The sequence below is a fragment of the Rhinichthys klamathensis genome, unplaced genomic scaffold (genome assembly GCF_029890125.1).
Source record: "Rhinichthys klamathensis goyatoka isolate OS25496 unplaced genomic scaffold, OSU_Roscu_1.1 h1tg000387l_1, whole genome shotgun sequence".
Lineage (NCBI taxonomy): Eukaryota > Metazoa > Chordata > Actinopteri > Cypriniformes > Leuciscidae > Rhinichthys > Rhinichthys klamathensis.
Window position 1 is genome coordinate 388,656 of NW_026606891.1, and position 17,617 is coordinate 406,272.

General features: G+C 38.7%; 1 protein-coding gene across 1 annotated transcript in view; it reads left to right on the top strand.

Moving 5' to 3' along the window:
• ush2a (Usher syndrome 2A (autosomal recessive, mild)) overlaps positions 1–17,617 on the top strand; it is a 236,098-nt gene that overhangs the window by 111,278 nt on the left and 107,203 nt on the right. Inside the window, exons 38-40 of the mRNA XM_056234074.1 lie at positions 2,787–2,975; positions 10,049–10,196; positions 11,130–11,272. Coding sequence (XP_056090049.1) covers positions 2,787–2,975; positions 10,049–10,196; positions 11,130–11,272 — 480 coding nt within the window. The remainder of the gene's footprint in view (positions 1–2,786; positions 2,976–10,048; positions 10,197–11,129; positions 11,273–17,617) is intronic.

Here is a 17,617-nt window from a genome sequence, read left to right on the forward strand (position 1 = left end):
GCAGCCCAGCAAATGCCGACCCGACTTAAAAGTAGCAATCTGACAAGCAGGACGAGCAGCTTACGGACTCAAGATTGTAATCTCCTAGTACAAGCAGATGGAAGTGACCTCTCACAAAGGCAGCCACGTCCCCCCTCTCATAGAGCAAGAGCTTTGAAGTATTCTTCTGAGCAGAGAGAGCAAGATTATGATGTGCAGGGGATTGATTTGAGAGAGTGAGTTTACCGCCAGTGGACTCTTCCAACTAAACTCCTGTTTTCCCTTTGCTGTGCCACGCAATTCGTGCGCATTTGTTGTTGTTGTTTTTACAACGCTACCTCTGATGGAGATGATAGCTTACGCTGAGTGTGAAGTAGTATTTTTATGCTTTTTCTTGGCTTCTTTGATTATATCATTGGCTCCAGAGGGTTCAGCACTGTTTATTTTTGTATTATGGTGGAGTGTGCAGTTCGAGAGGGAGGGATTGTTCACACCAAGCTAGCAGGGTCAGATCCACAGGCGTTTCTCTCTCTCTGTCTTTTGTGCCAGGAGAGAAAGAGTTTAAGCGATTTCTCCCAGTGGATTGCTGGAGAATTTATCGGCGGGTGGCTGGCTATCACAGATTAAGGGAAATGTCGATCAGTAATGACCCCTCTACATGTTAGTATTGCAGTAAAGCCAAGCTTTTATGTCAAAAAAATCGGAGTGGGGGCTATTACACATGACAGGGGTGATCAAGGGACTGTGGACCGAGGCTAGCATTATTAAATATTGACTACTCCTGTGATTTATGTAGAGCTTCAGGGAAAAAGTGACTTTTTAACCGTTATATATTCTTTAGTCTCCAAACCCTACCATTTATCTCTTTGTGGAAATAAAGTGCGTGTTGGCTGCATATTTCTTACTCCCAGTTGAAAAAGGGGGAATAAAACTCTTAAAAAATTAGACTGATGCTGTTGCGGCAATTCGTTGTAGAAACCGCCAAAAGCGGAATAGGTAAATTGGAAGCAATTATAAGATTTGACTAAAAAAAGGCTGAGCTAGTTGTAGATGACAGAGAATGATTCTTTGAGGGCATAGAGCTCAGATAAATTAATTTTGCTTGTTTATTTTTGCTTAAACAAGTCATTTTAACAAGTTCTGGGTGTGTTTTTTTTTCTTCTTCTTTCATTTGCACAGTAATTTAAAACGTCATCTAAAGACTGAAGCAATGGAGGAGAGATACATTTGTGGCTTCCAGTCATTGGGGTACTTCACGCCTATTGATTTCTTTATGATGCTGCATTTAGAAGCCTTTAGATGGGGTAAGGGTGGAGGTTATGGACTTACACACACGCTTCACTTCTTCCTCTTCCCGTGAAGGTAGAAGTCTATCTGGTCCAGAGGAGAGGTGAGAACTTGGGGGAATTAATTCCCTTTTAATTTGCAAGCAGGGCCGTATATCCTGCGGTCGATTGCATTACAGTAAGTGGTGGTGGCTGGGGACTTGGAGGCTTGGCTCTTGACCTCTTGGTTAATGTGCACACATGCATTGGTCTGACTGAACACATTACAGCCAATGGGTGGGAGTGTTGAAGAGATGTGTTTAAATTTCTGTAACGGTAATTCTGTAATGGTAGGTTGAAATTGTGGTGCCTTTTTTAGCATGTACTATTGTTAATGTTGTGATGCAATGGCAGGAGCAACAGATTTTCTTACGAATTGTGTCGTACGAGTGTAATTTGCCAATGATGATTACCAAACATAAATGCTAAAACAATGACTCCTTTTAAACAGTTTATCCACACACCTCATTTACTATTCGCCAAACAAGTAGATAGCACCACCCCAAACTCATGCCATTGGTTCAGCCAGTGTTGCTGTTGTCAGGCTGACTGGAATGGTCAAACAAAGCAATGTTTTGCTTCAGAGAGACAGTGTTTATAGGTATGTACAGGTAAATCTATACTAGGTCCAGGGAAATCAACTAGACTTACATAGTTGTCTCTGCAGATTAAGTAGAATAAGTGAAAGATTTTTAAAGAAAGGTTACACACTTCACCTTTAAGATGTGTGTGTGTGACTCGTAGTCTTATTTGGGTTGTGAATTTGAAAGGGCAAACACATTTCTCTTGGGGAAATTTTAGAATCCTTTCATTGCGTTTTATTTCGATAATGCTTATTACGGCTAAGTATGTGGGCATCTCGGTTATTTTTAATGGATTTTCTTTGTTTCCTTTTTTTAATACAGCTCTTTATAAGGCTTTTACCAGATTGACAATATGCTCACTCAGTTTTTTTTCTGCCATTATTTATAAAATTGTATTTCTATTTTTGCCGCTATTTTATTTTTCTCTGTGGATCCGGCTTCCTGTGTGTTGAATCAATGTCTGAGCTGGCAGAGCAATCAATCCCCATTTCTGGATTAAGACCCAGACAGCCAAAGCCTGGGCTTCCCTGTGTCAGCAGGGCACTGCGGTTCACACAAACACACACACACACACACACACACAAAGTGCAGATTGTCCAGCATCCTCTCAGTCTAAAAAGGGTCAGTGTGCTTAAAAGGTTTTTATTTTTTTTATTTTTAAGAAATATTAACATTACTCTTAACATTATTTATAAGATAAATTTGATCTGTGAACCAAAATACCCATGTATCATGCTGACACCTCACTGTCAATGATCCAAGAAAATTGGATCTGTATTTAGGAGCTTATTGGCAAAGTGATCATCATCCAAGTTCCTGAAGTTGTCCACAGGTCAGCGTGGCTCTGATCCTTTGATGGGGCTTTGTGGATGTTAAATTGTGTCTCTGTGTGTTCCAGGTCAGAACTTCAGCAGTTTCGAAACACCAGAGACAGAGACGAGAGAGCTGCTCAGCACTGGTAAAGAAGGCCAGTGGGTTTCCATAGGAGGACTGCTGCCGTATTCTAATTACACCGTGCTGGTGAAGGCCTGCAACAGTCAGGGCTGTGTAGAGAGCTCTCCCACCAGCGTCTCTCTCCCACCAGGAGGTCAGTACCAAACACAGCTTTCTGTAATAGAACAACATTTACATGTGTTATCCACAGACTAGTGAATTGACACGTGCCACACGTTGATTATATGTACCCTTAATTTAAAGTTTGGAACTTTGCTTATCCAGAGAATCTATAGAATTGTTATTGTAGAAACCGCTGGTTCCAAACACAAAATGTAAGAAATTTCTTTTTTGACATGTTAGGATTTTTTTTATTCATTTATTTTTTATTCAAATTTTATTTTATTTTATTTTGCAGATACTTTTATCCTAAGTTACTTGTATTACTAATATTCAAAGTATAAATTTCATCAGGAACATTTTGTTTGTTTATTTATTTAATGATTTATTTAATAATGAATTATTTTCATTTAATTGATAATTTTTGTTAAATTATTTAATTTATTTGGGGTGGAAGGGGGGCTTGCTTTATTGAATAATAATAGTAGAGACTGACACGACGAAAAATACTTAGGAAGAGAAAGCGGAAGTGGAATCAGTACATGTTGCAGGCCAAACTTGAAACTGTGTCACTTGTATGAGCATCACGGCTCAGCATATCTGTACTGTAGCATAGCATGTGCCATATATATGGCAAGTGTTGCACCTTGTCTCTTTTCTTTTTTTTACAGGTGAAAAAAAAAAAAAAATTAGATAATGAAATATGAAACAAGAGTCGGTTGGAAGTTATGGAATCTAAATGATGCTCAGAAATCTCATAAACTCCACTGGCTGAAACGTCAACATCTGCCAGAAAGCTGACAAGAAAATGATTAGTGCAGTTAGTTGTAAATCAATATGCGGTAACTCGCTGGGATTTTGTACACAAACCAAAATGATGCAATCAGCTGATATTGAATTTTTCCTTCCAAAACATATCTTCATCAGTAAAATGTGTATTTTCTCATATGCAATTTTGAAGGCATAGAGCATAAAAACGCTATGTTTCCATAATGTTGTCATGTTCTTCATTAACAGACAGTCTGTAAACTTCAGCCCTGGTTCATATTTGACCCAGAGCTACAGGCTCTCTGCACTAATGTTTAATCACATGCCTCCACACAGGCAGAGAGCGAGCTGTTTGATCAGGCTGAATCTACTGGGCCCCGTAACGCGGCTTTGTACGGGGCCGGCAGGGAGACATTGGACATCTGCTGGCTGACAGAGAACAATGCCCGCTGCTGGTGATCTAAAGACATGCCATTTCCTGTCTATGGCAATGGCAGATAAGAGCGTATGCACACAAGAGTAGCCACTATAAGTTTATTGCCACACTAAGGAGCCACACTTTCCCACTGTTAAATTGTTGTTGATTTTAATTATGACTCTTATGGCTCCAGAATGTTCTTCTTTATGACCTTCTCAGGCAAATGAAAGGTAACAACTCATTGGTTAAATAGGCCTTGGTCCATCCTTCCTTTTACTTAATGGTGTGAGAACTTATTAAGCTGATTTATACAGAGAATGGCTGTTGGGAGGCATGTGACACGCACTGGGTTATATGTGTTTAAGGGAAAGGTAAATTACCATGGAGGAAATAAAAAAAGACAATTTAGTGATTTCTGCCTTCCCAACCCCCATTGTGTTCAGTGGGAAGGAATGGTTAGAAAAGAGGGGTCAATGGACACGTGTTTCTGCAGATGAGAGTAGATATTCAGTGCAAACATTACAGCGTTATGATTCATGTTTGATATTTTTTCACTTTCTTGTTTCTCTCCCTCTTACTCCTTTACACTCTTACCCTGTGTCATAACTAGGCGCAAAGTGATAAAGTTTTCAACCTACTGACTATTTTCCCCTATAAAATAAATGTTAAAAATAATTAAATAAATCATTTTATAATAATTAATAGCTTCCTGAATTCTATTTCAGATCTTTCCCTCGTTACCACTCTCATGCCTGTTTTAGCTGAGGGATCATTGGACAATCACTGTTGCTGTCGGAACATTATATTATATTATATTATATTATATTATATTATATTATATTATATTATATTATATTATATTATATTATATTATATTATATTATATTATAAATATTTTAAGCTTCCTGACTTTCAATTAAAGCTCTTGCTACCCCAACACTCTTATACCTGTTTTAGGTGAGGAATCGTCTGACATTAACTTGTATCTCGTTTGTCTCATATGTAAAAGTAATGTGACCCTTATGTTTCGGCCAGAAAGCTGCAAATTCCCTAGCCAGGACCTGTGAATCCTGGCGAGAAATGGCTTTCGGCCTGATAACCTGCTTTGCTTAAACGTTCTATGACAATTATTATTCTGTCTGTACCTGAAAGGAGAATCATTTTCCTGTAGGGAAAAGAAAATGAAGTTGCTCGGACACGTTTCATGAACAAACATCAGCGTTTGAAACCCTAGAGCTCTGCCATTGTCTCATCTCTCACGGAGGTGAACGGAGCGCTCATTCCCAGAGGAGTGCGTATGGATTGAGGATTGATTCGGTGGAATGGGACATGGCCTTGCATGTTCTCAGATGATGAAGCTGACCTGTAAACGCCACTCCATGTTAATGCCCAGCCTTTAAATACAGACCAATCGCTCTCAGACGGCCCCGTTGAAAAAAACGTCTGCACACCCAAGTTAAAGTTCTGCGAAATTGTTCAAGTTCAACACAAAGACATAAGTATAAATTTTAAATACCACACTTTTCCCTCCACTTCTTTCAGTAGATCTTTTGGTTTGTCTGAGCTGAACTGAAGCCTTGTCTCAAACTGTCCTTGTTATATCAAAGAACAGACGGAGTAGAAGGCTTAGGATACAGACGAAACATAAAAGTGCATAGTTTAAAATGATTAGTGACACTTTTGATATACCTGAGGAAGGAGGCAGGTGAAACAAAGGAAGCTTCATGCCGACTGTTTGATGAAATAAGGCTGTGAGGAATTAACTCTTTTGTCAATAGGTGTCTTACTCTCGTTAGAAGAGAAGCACTGTCTCTCTTTTTTCTCGCTATACAAACTTTAGGGTAGAAATCAAATGCTTTGAACATATTGTTTATTCCTCAGTGTGCAAAACATACAGATTAACGCCTGTATTTTTTGGTACAGTAGTCCAGGGCATACGCAAGCATACACTATATGAAACCTTTTTTTCCAGTAATTTTTTCTGTGCCCACGTAGAAATGAGTAACGATACTTGACCATGGCAGTTGGAACAACATTTCCAGATTTGATCTGCCACTGTTGTGCTTTTTGTTTATTTATACACTTATTTGCAGTGCCAAATTTGAATGATCACTTTCATTTCATATGAAAATGTCCCATATTGCTACTGCTGAGACATTCAGACACAAAGAACAAAGACTCTATGAACACAGTGCCACTCTTCACTCTAAAATGCAGCGCAACGGATTATATACTTCTTTAATTCACAGCCTTTGATTTAATAATCGCGATTTAAAGTTGCTAACCTTATTGTGCCATTGTTTTTCATAGACTAGTCCTACGCCATGCCAGCAAGAAAAATTCTAACCCTGACAGTGCAGAAAGGCCTTTTGTATTGTAACATCTAGCCCTATAATACCATATCTGAATCTACAGAAAGCCCATTTTTAATGCAGAAGTATGCTTCTTACATATATCATGTTATGAGGTAGAACATAACAAATATGACTTTTGTCTCCTTTTATCGAATGTTTGTGTGCAGTTGGTGGTCTCTTGATAAATTCAGTCATCATCTGTGCTCCTTTAGACTATGTGTGTGTGTGTGTTGGTGTTGAGGTCCAAACTATGTAAAGTAGTATTGGCATCTCTGAGCTGCGGCAATCTGTAGGGACATGGTCCAGACCTGTCCATATGCTCATCATCATCATTATGTTTATGACTGGTTGGCTGGGCTTTGCACTGTTTATTCCTGCCCAAAAGCCATAGCAGCAAAGGCAGATGGAGGAAAAGAGTGAAATGGCTTTCATCCCCAAGTCCATCTAGCAAAGCCCTATCCACTCTTCTCAGAGCAGCAGCATCCCTCTGCCGAGCTTTTTCTTGCCTAATACTAGCACATGGACATTATGAAAATTGCAACTTGGCAGTAAAACTAATTTTGGACCACTGATTTGAGTGATGATCTGACCCCCGCTGAGCACGAGCCACGTCCCCGCTCTCACATGCCAGCCAATGTAGGGTTTGGTTCAGACATCCGCATCGTATCTACCTTCTCCGTTCAATCAGGCTGTCACCCTGTCCTCCTAAATGACGCATGGGTACGTCAAGCTTTTGAAAGTCCCACAACAGCTTGGCATATCCATACTCTTTATTGACATAATTGGCAGTTCCATCGCTCATCAATCAAAGTATTAACATCTTTTTTTTCTTGCTTTAATGTCAATGAGTTGATCTCATTTTGTTCGTTCTCTGTACACCAGAGACCACGGAACCAGGAATTTAGTCTCACCCTCATAACCCCTTTGTTTGTTTGTTTGTTTTAGCTTTGGCCATCGCGGGCGTATTCAATTCTAATTTGTATTCTATCAAGGCGATTCTATTTCAGTGGGGCCAAAATGACTTAAGTAATCAACAGTTATTGAGTTCTTGTTGCTGGACAAGAGGAGGGCTGATTGAGAATGAGACTTCACTTAGGGAAAGGACTTCACTTGAAGCATTGGAGTGCTGTATTATTGAGGCTGATTCTGACTAGATTGCTCCTCAGAATAGATGATTTTTGCCTGGAGTCCTCCCTAAGCACTGAGACAAGACCCAGAATCAAGTTGTTTTCTTTTGTGATGGCTGAGATGTTTTCATGTGCTTCCAGGCAATTTTGTAATATAGTCTCAATGACTTGTGGATAATATAAGACATTTGCAAATCATGAGATCTATGTTGAAAGGCAGTTACACTTTGGTCAAAAATGATTTATTATTTTACATTTATTTTTATCTTTTTTGTATTGTATTTGTTTATTTTAAAATATTATATAATATTAATTATATTATTAATTACATTATATTTGACTGACATTTTTTCAATCAAGGGTTTTGTCAAATATAGAAACATGGTATTCAATATTGATGTAAAGTATTAATATTGTGAAACTCACAGATGTTATTTGAATATGTGTGTATGAGGATATGTGTGTAAGTGCCCTGGCCACTGAGATTGTGTTGAGGACGGATGACTCTCGCAGTAAATAGAAGCCACAGTATTATCCGCGGGGTTGATGGTGCGTTGGGTTAGAAGCGAGGCAAGGAGGCTCAGAAGGGGCCAGGAAGTCCTTGTAAATCAGAGGCGCAGAGAGCTGACCGCACCATTAGACAAGTGCCATTCACATTCTCCGCCCGTCTCTTGACTCTCTCTCTCTTTAAAAACAGAGGGATTCTCTATCCACTCTCTTTGTTTGTCTCTTTCTCTCTCTCCAATCTGTGATATGCACAGATTAAAGACTGGCCATTGGCAGAATATTAAATCTTTTAAGCAAAAAAAGGAATGCACTGTATATACTTGTACTATCAGAAAAGAATGTATATAAATTTCAGATTTAAAAAAAATATATTAAGCACAGTCTTTAAATAATATATTCCCATTTCTTTCTGCAACCTATACACTACCATTCAAACATTTGGGGTTAGTAGTATGTTAAAAAAAAAAAAAGATTCTTATGCTTACCAGGGCTTCATTGATTTGACCAAAATACATAAAAATGGTTATTTTGGGAAATATTATTACAATTTAAAGGGTTAATTCACCCAAACCAATTCTGTCATTAATTACTTGCCTTCATGACGTTCCAAACTTGTAAAAGTGATGAAAAAAATAATAAAAAATTGGTGCAAACAAAGCACTCATGTTGCTTCATAAAATTCAATGCTTCATGAAAACATGAACATGAATAGAACAGACATGACAGCTGAATTAATTCCTTCAGAAATAATTCTAATGTGATGATTTTCACTAACGCTCATTCACGAACGACCCATCATCACTAACGGTTAACGCTCATGAATTGCGAATCATAACGCATAGTCGGACAGGACAGGACACACAAGGAACAACACAAGCCAGTCAGTCAACGAGAGACCGGTATGGCGACGAGCTTAACAAGCTTCATTTAATTTTGCTCAGTTGTGGCCTGTTGAGGGGCAATAAATATCAAAAGTTCCAAAACATCTATTGTGTTATTTGCATTGATCCACTATATAAACATGATATCTACATACATGGCATTTGATTGGAGGCTAGTCTCACTTTGTCCTACAGCAACATTTTTTTTTTTTTAGATGCGTGTACAATGTTTCATGTTTCTGTTAATAATGTATTGTATTAAGTGTCCATTTCATTATAATATTCAGATTTATCATAAATAATTGAACATGCACATGTTTTTTAAGTTCCGTTAAAGAGGGGTAGAGGTGGGGTCACATTTGAGCATTTAAAATTTAATTTTACTTGAAAGTAACGCAATAGTTACTTTCTTAAGTAACTAGTTACTTTTAAAATTTGTAACTGAGTAACTAATTTAGTTACTTTTTGGAAGAAGTAACTAGTAACTGTAACTAATTACTTTTTAAAAGTAACTTGCCCAACACTGATGATTTGGTGCTCAAGAAAGATTTATCTTTTTTTCAATGTTGAAAGCACTTTGTGCTGCTTAGTATTTTTCTTGTGGGATATATATATATTCTGGATCTTTTGAACAGTAGTGTATGTTGACATTTATGAGTCATTGGAAATTGTGTTTCTATATCAGTAATGTTGATGCTTTTTTATATTTTATGTTTTAACTTTTGACAAAACCACAAGTTCAGATAAATCGAATGGTTGTCCAAATATCTGTAAGATAGCTGAAATATAATGTCGGCAACTGATTGAAAACCATTCTTTCCCTTTTAAACCCTTTCATAGAACCCTTCAGGGTGTACATTAGGTCCTCCATAAACACAATGTGTCCCATTGCGAGTGTTTGTGGTCCAGCATGTGTTGTAGTGTATACAGTAAGCTCACCCCTAAAATGCTCCCATCCCCAGCAGTGTTTCTTCCCATGTTCTTTGGCATATGCTGCACCGTGCAGGTCTTTTCTCTGCTCCACTTCACCTCTGCATCCTCTCCACATACAGCTCCAGATGGCCTTCTGCCCCCCAGGCTGGCAGCTGCCACCCCCACCTCGCTGCAGGTGTCCTGGGCTGCTCCAGCGCGCCACAACGCTCCCGGACCCCTGCGCTACCGGCTCCAGATGAGAACTTCAGCTTACCCACAACTTCACCAGTAAGCTCAGCTCAACAAAGCAATCAAGACCTTTTACTTTTCTACACTAGTGCAATCATCAGTGAACAATAGTACATTTTGTGCTGAAAATACAAAATGATCTAAGACAGTGAATCTGGAGACATGCGGGATACATTTGATCTGAAGAGAAGAAAGCAGAAGTCAGCTTGTTGTAGAGCAGATTTACAGGAATATCAAATAATAGGCCTAGACCAGTCCTTATAAAAAAAAAGAAAGAAACAAATGTTTTATCTAATATGTATGCATTACATGCTCCCTGACAACAAATTGCAATTTAATCAGAAATAGGGGAATTCTCATTCTGTTGTAATAAATAAATGACTAGGCGCATGTATTATATATCACCCTCATTTCCTGGGATTCTTTTGAAATGTATTTCATTGTTCATGTGATTTATTTATTATACTCCATGGTAAATTTGATCGTGAAGCTCTGTGGAAGTTGACGCTTCTTAAAAACCAGCAAAGATTTGTTCCAATCAACAAGACAGTAAGCCATTTAATGCAGCGTGATTATATCAATTTTTTTCATTTCAGTTCAATAAAAATATCAGCTTGTATTTTCACCAGAATAATGACACATTCTAACAATAGAAGTTGATGCGCAAATTCAATCCTAAGATCATGTTTGATTTGATTTGCTAACTAATCAATGGAAAAGATATTTTAATCATTTTAAAGGACCTATTATGTCAGTATTGGAATTGCAGTCTTTATCGAAAAAACAGGGGTTCAATCCAGTTCGGGGGGGGGGGGGGGGGGGGGGGGGACTTGTTTTTGTTGAAAGTCGAAGAAAATGAAGATTCCAGAATGCAAACCCATCTACTGGATGTCAACTAATCATTTTTTGCCATGTAACGCTGTTAAGTTTAGTGTAACGTGTTTGCGCATGTACATTTATTTCTGTCTTCAGGTTAATGGACAATGAGACCACCGTCTTTAGTCACATGGTGAAGGAACTGGAACCCTTTACAGAGTATCATTTCAGACTGCTGGTGTCCAACAGCCACGGAGAAACCAGCAGCCCATGGGTCTCTCTTTTTACTGCGCAAGACAGTGAGTTCCACAACTGATACACACACACAATGTTCACAAACACAACAGAAAATCATTAAGCACACAAACAGTGTGTTGTGTTTAACCACATGTCAGGCGGTTCCTCTGTGAGGCTTGTCCAACAGAAAAGAGCAGGTGTTGAGAGAGAGAGAGAGGGCCAGTGGGCAGAGATCTCTAGTTAAAGGTACGCCTCTTCCACATGACCTTGCCGGTGTCATTTTGGACTGATTACTGTAATAGAATCATATTAAGGATCATAACAGACACTCTCTGCTAAGTTATAAATTAATTATACTTCAGCCTATTAGCACATACATTATAATTACTGAGCCAGTATTTGCATACACTCAGATTGCACTGTATTATGGACCATCACCTCTTCATTATCATGCTTAGAGAAAACCCCCTCCCCCTCCCCCTCCCCCTCCCTACAATGCCCTGCAGCACTTCACAACTTCTGCTTTTGGGAAGAGTTTTCCCTCCATCTGAGGGCTGAACTACGTGAGCTGAGTAACATTCACAGCCTCATTGAGGCTTTTTGTTCAGTATCTTGTCTTGGATTCTGCTTTGGTCTACTTGTGTTGCACCATGTGGCTGTATACTTGATCTTGCACTTTGCAATTAGCATTCTTTATGGATGCTTAACATGACTTTCATAGGTTGCATCGTTCTCTAAGAGGATGTCATAAATGGCTATGCCTTGAAGATACTGCATCAGATACGTTGTTGACCACTCAAGAATATGTGTAGTAGTTTAAACTGGGTTGAATGAAAACAGCTTTTGGTTGGTTGGTTGGTTGGTTGGTTGGTTGGTTGGTTGGTTGGTTGGTTGGTTGGTTGGTTGGTTGGGTTGGATGGATGGATGGATGGATGGATGGATGGATGGATGGATGGATGGATGGATGGATGGATGGATGGATGGATCAACTAGTTGTTTTTTTATATTGTTTTTATGGTTTGATTGTGTGGCTTTGGATAAAAAAAAATGTGTGTAAGGATATCATAATCTATGATATATACGAGATTCAGGCTCGAATTGATAAGGTAGTGTTTCACCTGTCATTATTGCTTTGGGAGCTGATGTTCCAAATATGGTAAGGGGCGTCACATTTCCGTCACACGCTTAAGGTTTTTGGGGCAATCACAATGCACTGGATCGCTGGCCAATCAGAGCACACCGCGCTGAGTGCTGAGTGGAGCACACCATCGTTTCAGAACGATGAGCTTTGAAAAAATCGACGCATTTCAGAAAGGCGGGGCATAGAGGAGCAACAATAATGTACAGTATGTGTAAAATAATGACTTTTTTAACCTAAAACCACATAAACACATTGCATTAAACCAAATACACAAAATAATGTTCGTTTTAGAACCATCATATGACCCCTATAAAACTCATATATATATTATATATATATATTAGGGGTGGAACGGTACATGTATTCGTACCGAACCGAAACGGTACGGGCGTCACGGTTCGGTGCACGAATTTACACGGAGAATACACGGTATAAAAATAAATAAAACTCGCGTGAAAATTAATTAATGTAATGCGGAACTACTGTTAGATACGCGGGTTCTTTAGGGACACATAATCTGTACCATCGGCTTAGCTCTGAACGCGCGTTCACTTCAAACGTTGGCTTTATACGCGCGTCCTATTCGCTTTGGACTAGCGTCGAACTAGACGCGAATTTAACGCTCTATTCGCGTTTTGTGTGACCGCATAATGAACAGGCTGCGATGTCAAGATTGCAATGCTGGAGTGTGTGTGTTTGTGTGTGAGAGAGAGAGGCGCGGCCGCGATCGAACAGTGGAAACATAAAAAACATACTCCGTCATTTTGTTCATACAGATCATTAAACCTGCAAAGTGTTTACTTATATTTGTGTATACTCGCAATAAAACACAACATTGTGCTTTTGTCACACTGTAAACTCTTGTCAAACTGTAACCTACAACTGTCACCCAACCAAAATCTCTCTCTCTCTCTCACACACACACACACACACACACACACACACACTGTTTTAAAAGCAAAACATATTTATCCAACTCCATTTCAAAACAGTCTGTGGGTCCCATCTTTTAGACATTCATCATATCGCATTGGTTTTCATTTCTTGTCCTCGGAGCACTAATCTTACACATTCTACATTGATTAAAAAAGAAAATCGAATGCGTTTTATTATTTTATACAGAAATCAATTATTTATAATTCAGATAAGAATAATGTTACATTGTTAATTAATAATGTTAATTAAAATTAAGGAAAACAAATATATTTATCTGAAATATAGCAAATTAATTTTAAATAAATTCAGGTACAATTACCAAACATATCGCAAGGTCTTTTTGTCTTTTTATTAATTTAATTAATAAACGAATTATATAAAACTATTGTCAGTGCACTACAAATAAACTGGTTCTATGCCTTTATTAATAAAACTTATTTAAAAATTACAATGCCTTCTGCATTTTTGTTTTGCTTTTCCCTCCATTGTACCGAAATCGTACCGAACCGTGGTGTCTGAACCAAGGTATGAACCGAACCGTGACTTCTGTGTACCGTTCCACCCCTAATATATATATATATATATATACACTCACCGGCCACTTTATTAGGTACACCTGTCCAACTGCTCGTTAACACTTAATTTCTAAGCAGCCAATCACATGGCGGCAACTCAGTGCATTTAGGCATGTAGACATGGTCAAGACAATCTCCTGCAGTTCAAACCGAGCATCAGTATGGGGAAGAAAGTTGATTTGAGTGACTTTGAACGTGGCATGATTGTTGGTGCCAGAAGGGCTGGTCTGAGTATTTCAGAAACTGCTAATCTACTGGGATTTTCACGCACAACCATCTCTAGGGTTTACAGAGAATGGTCCGAAAAAGAAAAAACATCCAGTGAGCGGCAGTTCTGTGGGCGGAAATGCCTTGTTGATGCCAGAGGTCAGAGGAGAATGGCCAGACTGGTTCGAGCTGATAGAAGGGCAACAGTGACTGAAATAACCACTCGTTACAACCGAGGTATGCAGCAAAGCATTTGTGAAGCCACAACACGCACAACCTTGAGGCGGATGGGCTACAACAGCAGAAGACTCCACCGGGTACCACTCATCTCCACTACAAATAGGAAAAAGAGGCTACAATTTGCAAGAGCTCACCAAAATTGAACAGTTGAAGACTGGAAAAATGTTGCCTGGTCTGATGAGTCTCGATTTCTGTTGAGACATTCAGATGTTAGAGTCAGAATTTGGCGTAAACAGAATGAGAACATGGAACCATCATGCCTTGTTACCACTGTGCAGGCTGGTGGTGGTGGTGTAATGGTGTGGGGGATGTTTTCCTGGCACACTTTAGGCCCCTTAGTGCCAATTGGGCATCGTTTAAATGCCACGGCCTACCTGAGCATTGTTTCTGACCATGTCCATCCCTTTATGGCCACCATGTACCCATCCTCTGATGGCTACTTCCACCATGTCACAAAGCTCTAATCATTTCAAATTGGTTTCTTGAACATGACAATGAGTTCACTGTACTAAAATGGCCTCCACAGTCACCAGATCTCAACCCAATAGAGCATCTTTGGGATGTGGTGGAACGGGAGATTCGCATCATGGATGTGCAGCCGACAAATCTGCGGCAACTGTGTGATGCCATCATGTCAATATGGACCAAAGTCCCTGAGGAATGCTTCCAGCACCTTGTTGAATCTATGCCACGAAGAATTGAGGCAGTTCTGAAGGCAAAAGGGGGTCCAACCCGTTACTAGCATGGGGTACCTAATAAAGTGGCCGGTGAGTGTATATATATGTTGGATTGTTCTTGGTCCTAAAAATATTTAGACATTTAAGTAAATATATTTCATATATTATTTTATTAAATAATAAATAAATAAATAAATAACTGTAGTATTTAATGGCTATAGTATATACACCTATAATATTTAAAGCTGCAGTCCGTAGCTTTTTCCCTTTTTGTCGCCATCTCTGTTCGAAATCTGTAACTGCAGTGATTCGCGGAATTATCATCTTTACGTGGGTTGTAAATCGGCATGAAACAGCGCGGATGAACACAGTGTTTTGAGGCGAGTGCTGCTGTCAATCACCGCGCTGTGTGGATAGATACTGTCATTCAGAATCACAGATTCACTTTTTGAAAGCTTGACCAACATAAGAATTTTCACCGGAAAATGTCTTCTGAACAAGTAAGTAATATCCATTTTTGTTCTGATCAACTAAGGGGGGAAAAGCATTCGACATGACAAGCGATCGTTAGATTTAATCAGCGCGATTTACAGCAACCGTGCAAATCATAGCCTACTTTGTTCTCAAATTGTTCATGTTAACAACATCAGCATTGCGTGACTAACGTTATTTAATGTGTTTTATGATTACCTGTGTAGTTCAGAATTCATATTCTCCATAATAGCTAAACGAGAAAGGCACAACAAAGGAAACTCCATAACTGTGTGAATTAAGAAAACGTACTGTTACCAGTGGCGGCTCCAGACAATTTTGATTGGGGGGGCAATGGGGGGTCCTGGTCATTTCAAGGGGGGTCTCATGAAAACCAACAAAAAATACAGTGGACACGGCTAATGACTGCATATTGCTGCTACTTAACAACAAAAACAACACAGCATATCAACTACTTTGTTTTTAATTAATTAATCAATTGCAGTTTGCAAACAATATGCTCGAACTTTAATTGCCATAGCCACACCCATGACAGAAAACATATTTACAAAATAGTATCCTCCTCATCCTCCAATTCCTCGGTGTCCTCTTTTTCCAGTCTTTACTAAGAAATCCTATGAAAAATTATTTATAAAATCTTCTGCAGGACAGTTCAATTCTTTACAATAATATAATATATTATGAAAGAAAATTAAGCTGTTACACTGAGATGGTTTAGGAAAACCATAAAGTGTTTTTGTACAGTCAATTAATTGTACAGGCTGCATTAAACCATCAAAGTTAAATGATTGTTTATAGCTTATGAATTTCCTAGCCTATATTTTCTTTAGCAGGGGGTTTCAAACTTTTTAATGGCAATGAGCCCTAAACAATACCCTTGTGAGATTCTTTATTTAGGCTTATAATATAATAAAATATATGCCTAATATAATATAATATAATATAAAAAAAATGAATTGAAGTATTTGAAGTGATATAATATAATTTAAATGCTTCAATTTGTTTTCATATTATATTATTATAATATGAAAACAAACTGAATCATTTACTGTAAATAGCTAGATCTAATAGCTAAATATTTTCAAGAAAAGTGAATATGTGAACTCTTTTATAGTAGCCTAATCTAACCATGCCTGAAACTATTTAAATCTATGTAAACTAATGATGTATTTTGAGTTTGCACGTTCTGTAATTGTTACCGTTCTGTGTCCATCATCCGTTATTTCCACCACTTTAATCAAACCATTCTTCTTTAAAACATGATATTGTGATTTTATTTCACATGTCTTTGCGTTTCTCGTCGCCTCTCGTATTGAGATAGGCTATTTGGTCCGCACACTGCCAATCACACGCGCTCACATCATTCTCTTTCTTTGAAACCTGTTAACTGCACTCACCAGTTTGAGCACTGCAATTATTTCTCACATACAATCAAATGGATTTCCCCACACATTTCGCGTCAGTCCTCTGCGTGGCATATTATTCTTTTCTGCGCGGCCGCGGCATCAGAAGTGCACGACCGCGCACGCTCGCAGCTTAGAGGGAACGTGATTCTTAAATATATTTTGTATGTCGAATAAATTATTAATTATTATTGTGTTCTGCGTAGTTTGAAGATAAACATTTTTAAATATTTATCCCGGATATATATATATATTTTTTTTTGCCCTACTACCTGTCCGCTTGATCCTATCCCCACTAATCTACTTCAAGCCATTTCTTCCTCAGTTGTACCCACACTCACGCACATCATAAACAACTCTCTTCACACTGGTACCTTTCCCACAGCTTTTAAGCAGGCTCGAGTAACCCCACTGCTTAAGAAACCCAATCTAAATCCAGCACATCTAACAAGTTACAGACCGGTATCTCTTCTTCCATTTGTCGCGAAAACACTTGAACGAGTTGTTGTCAACCAGATCTCCTCCTTTCTTACACAGAACAACCTCTTGGACGACAATCAGTCTGGTTTCAAAAGCGGACACTCAACTGAGACTGCCCTGCTCTCAGTAATTGAAGCTCTGAGACTGGCAAGAGCAGCTTCCAAATCCTCAGTCCTCATCCTGCTGGATCTGTCTGCTGCTTTTGACACAGTTAACCACCAGATCCTCCTGTCAATCCTAAAGATGAAGGGCATCT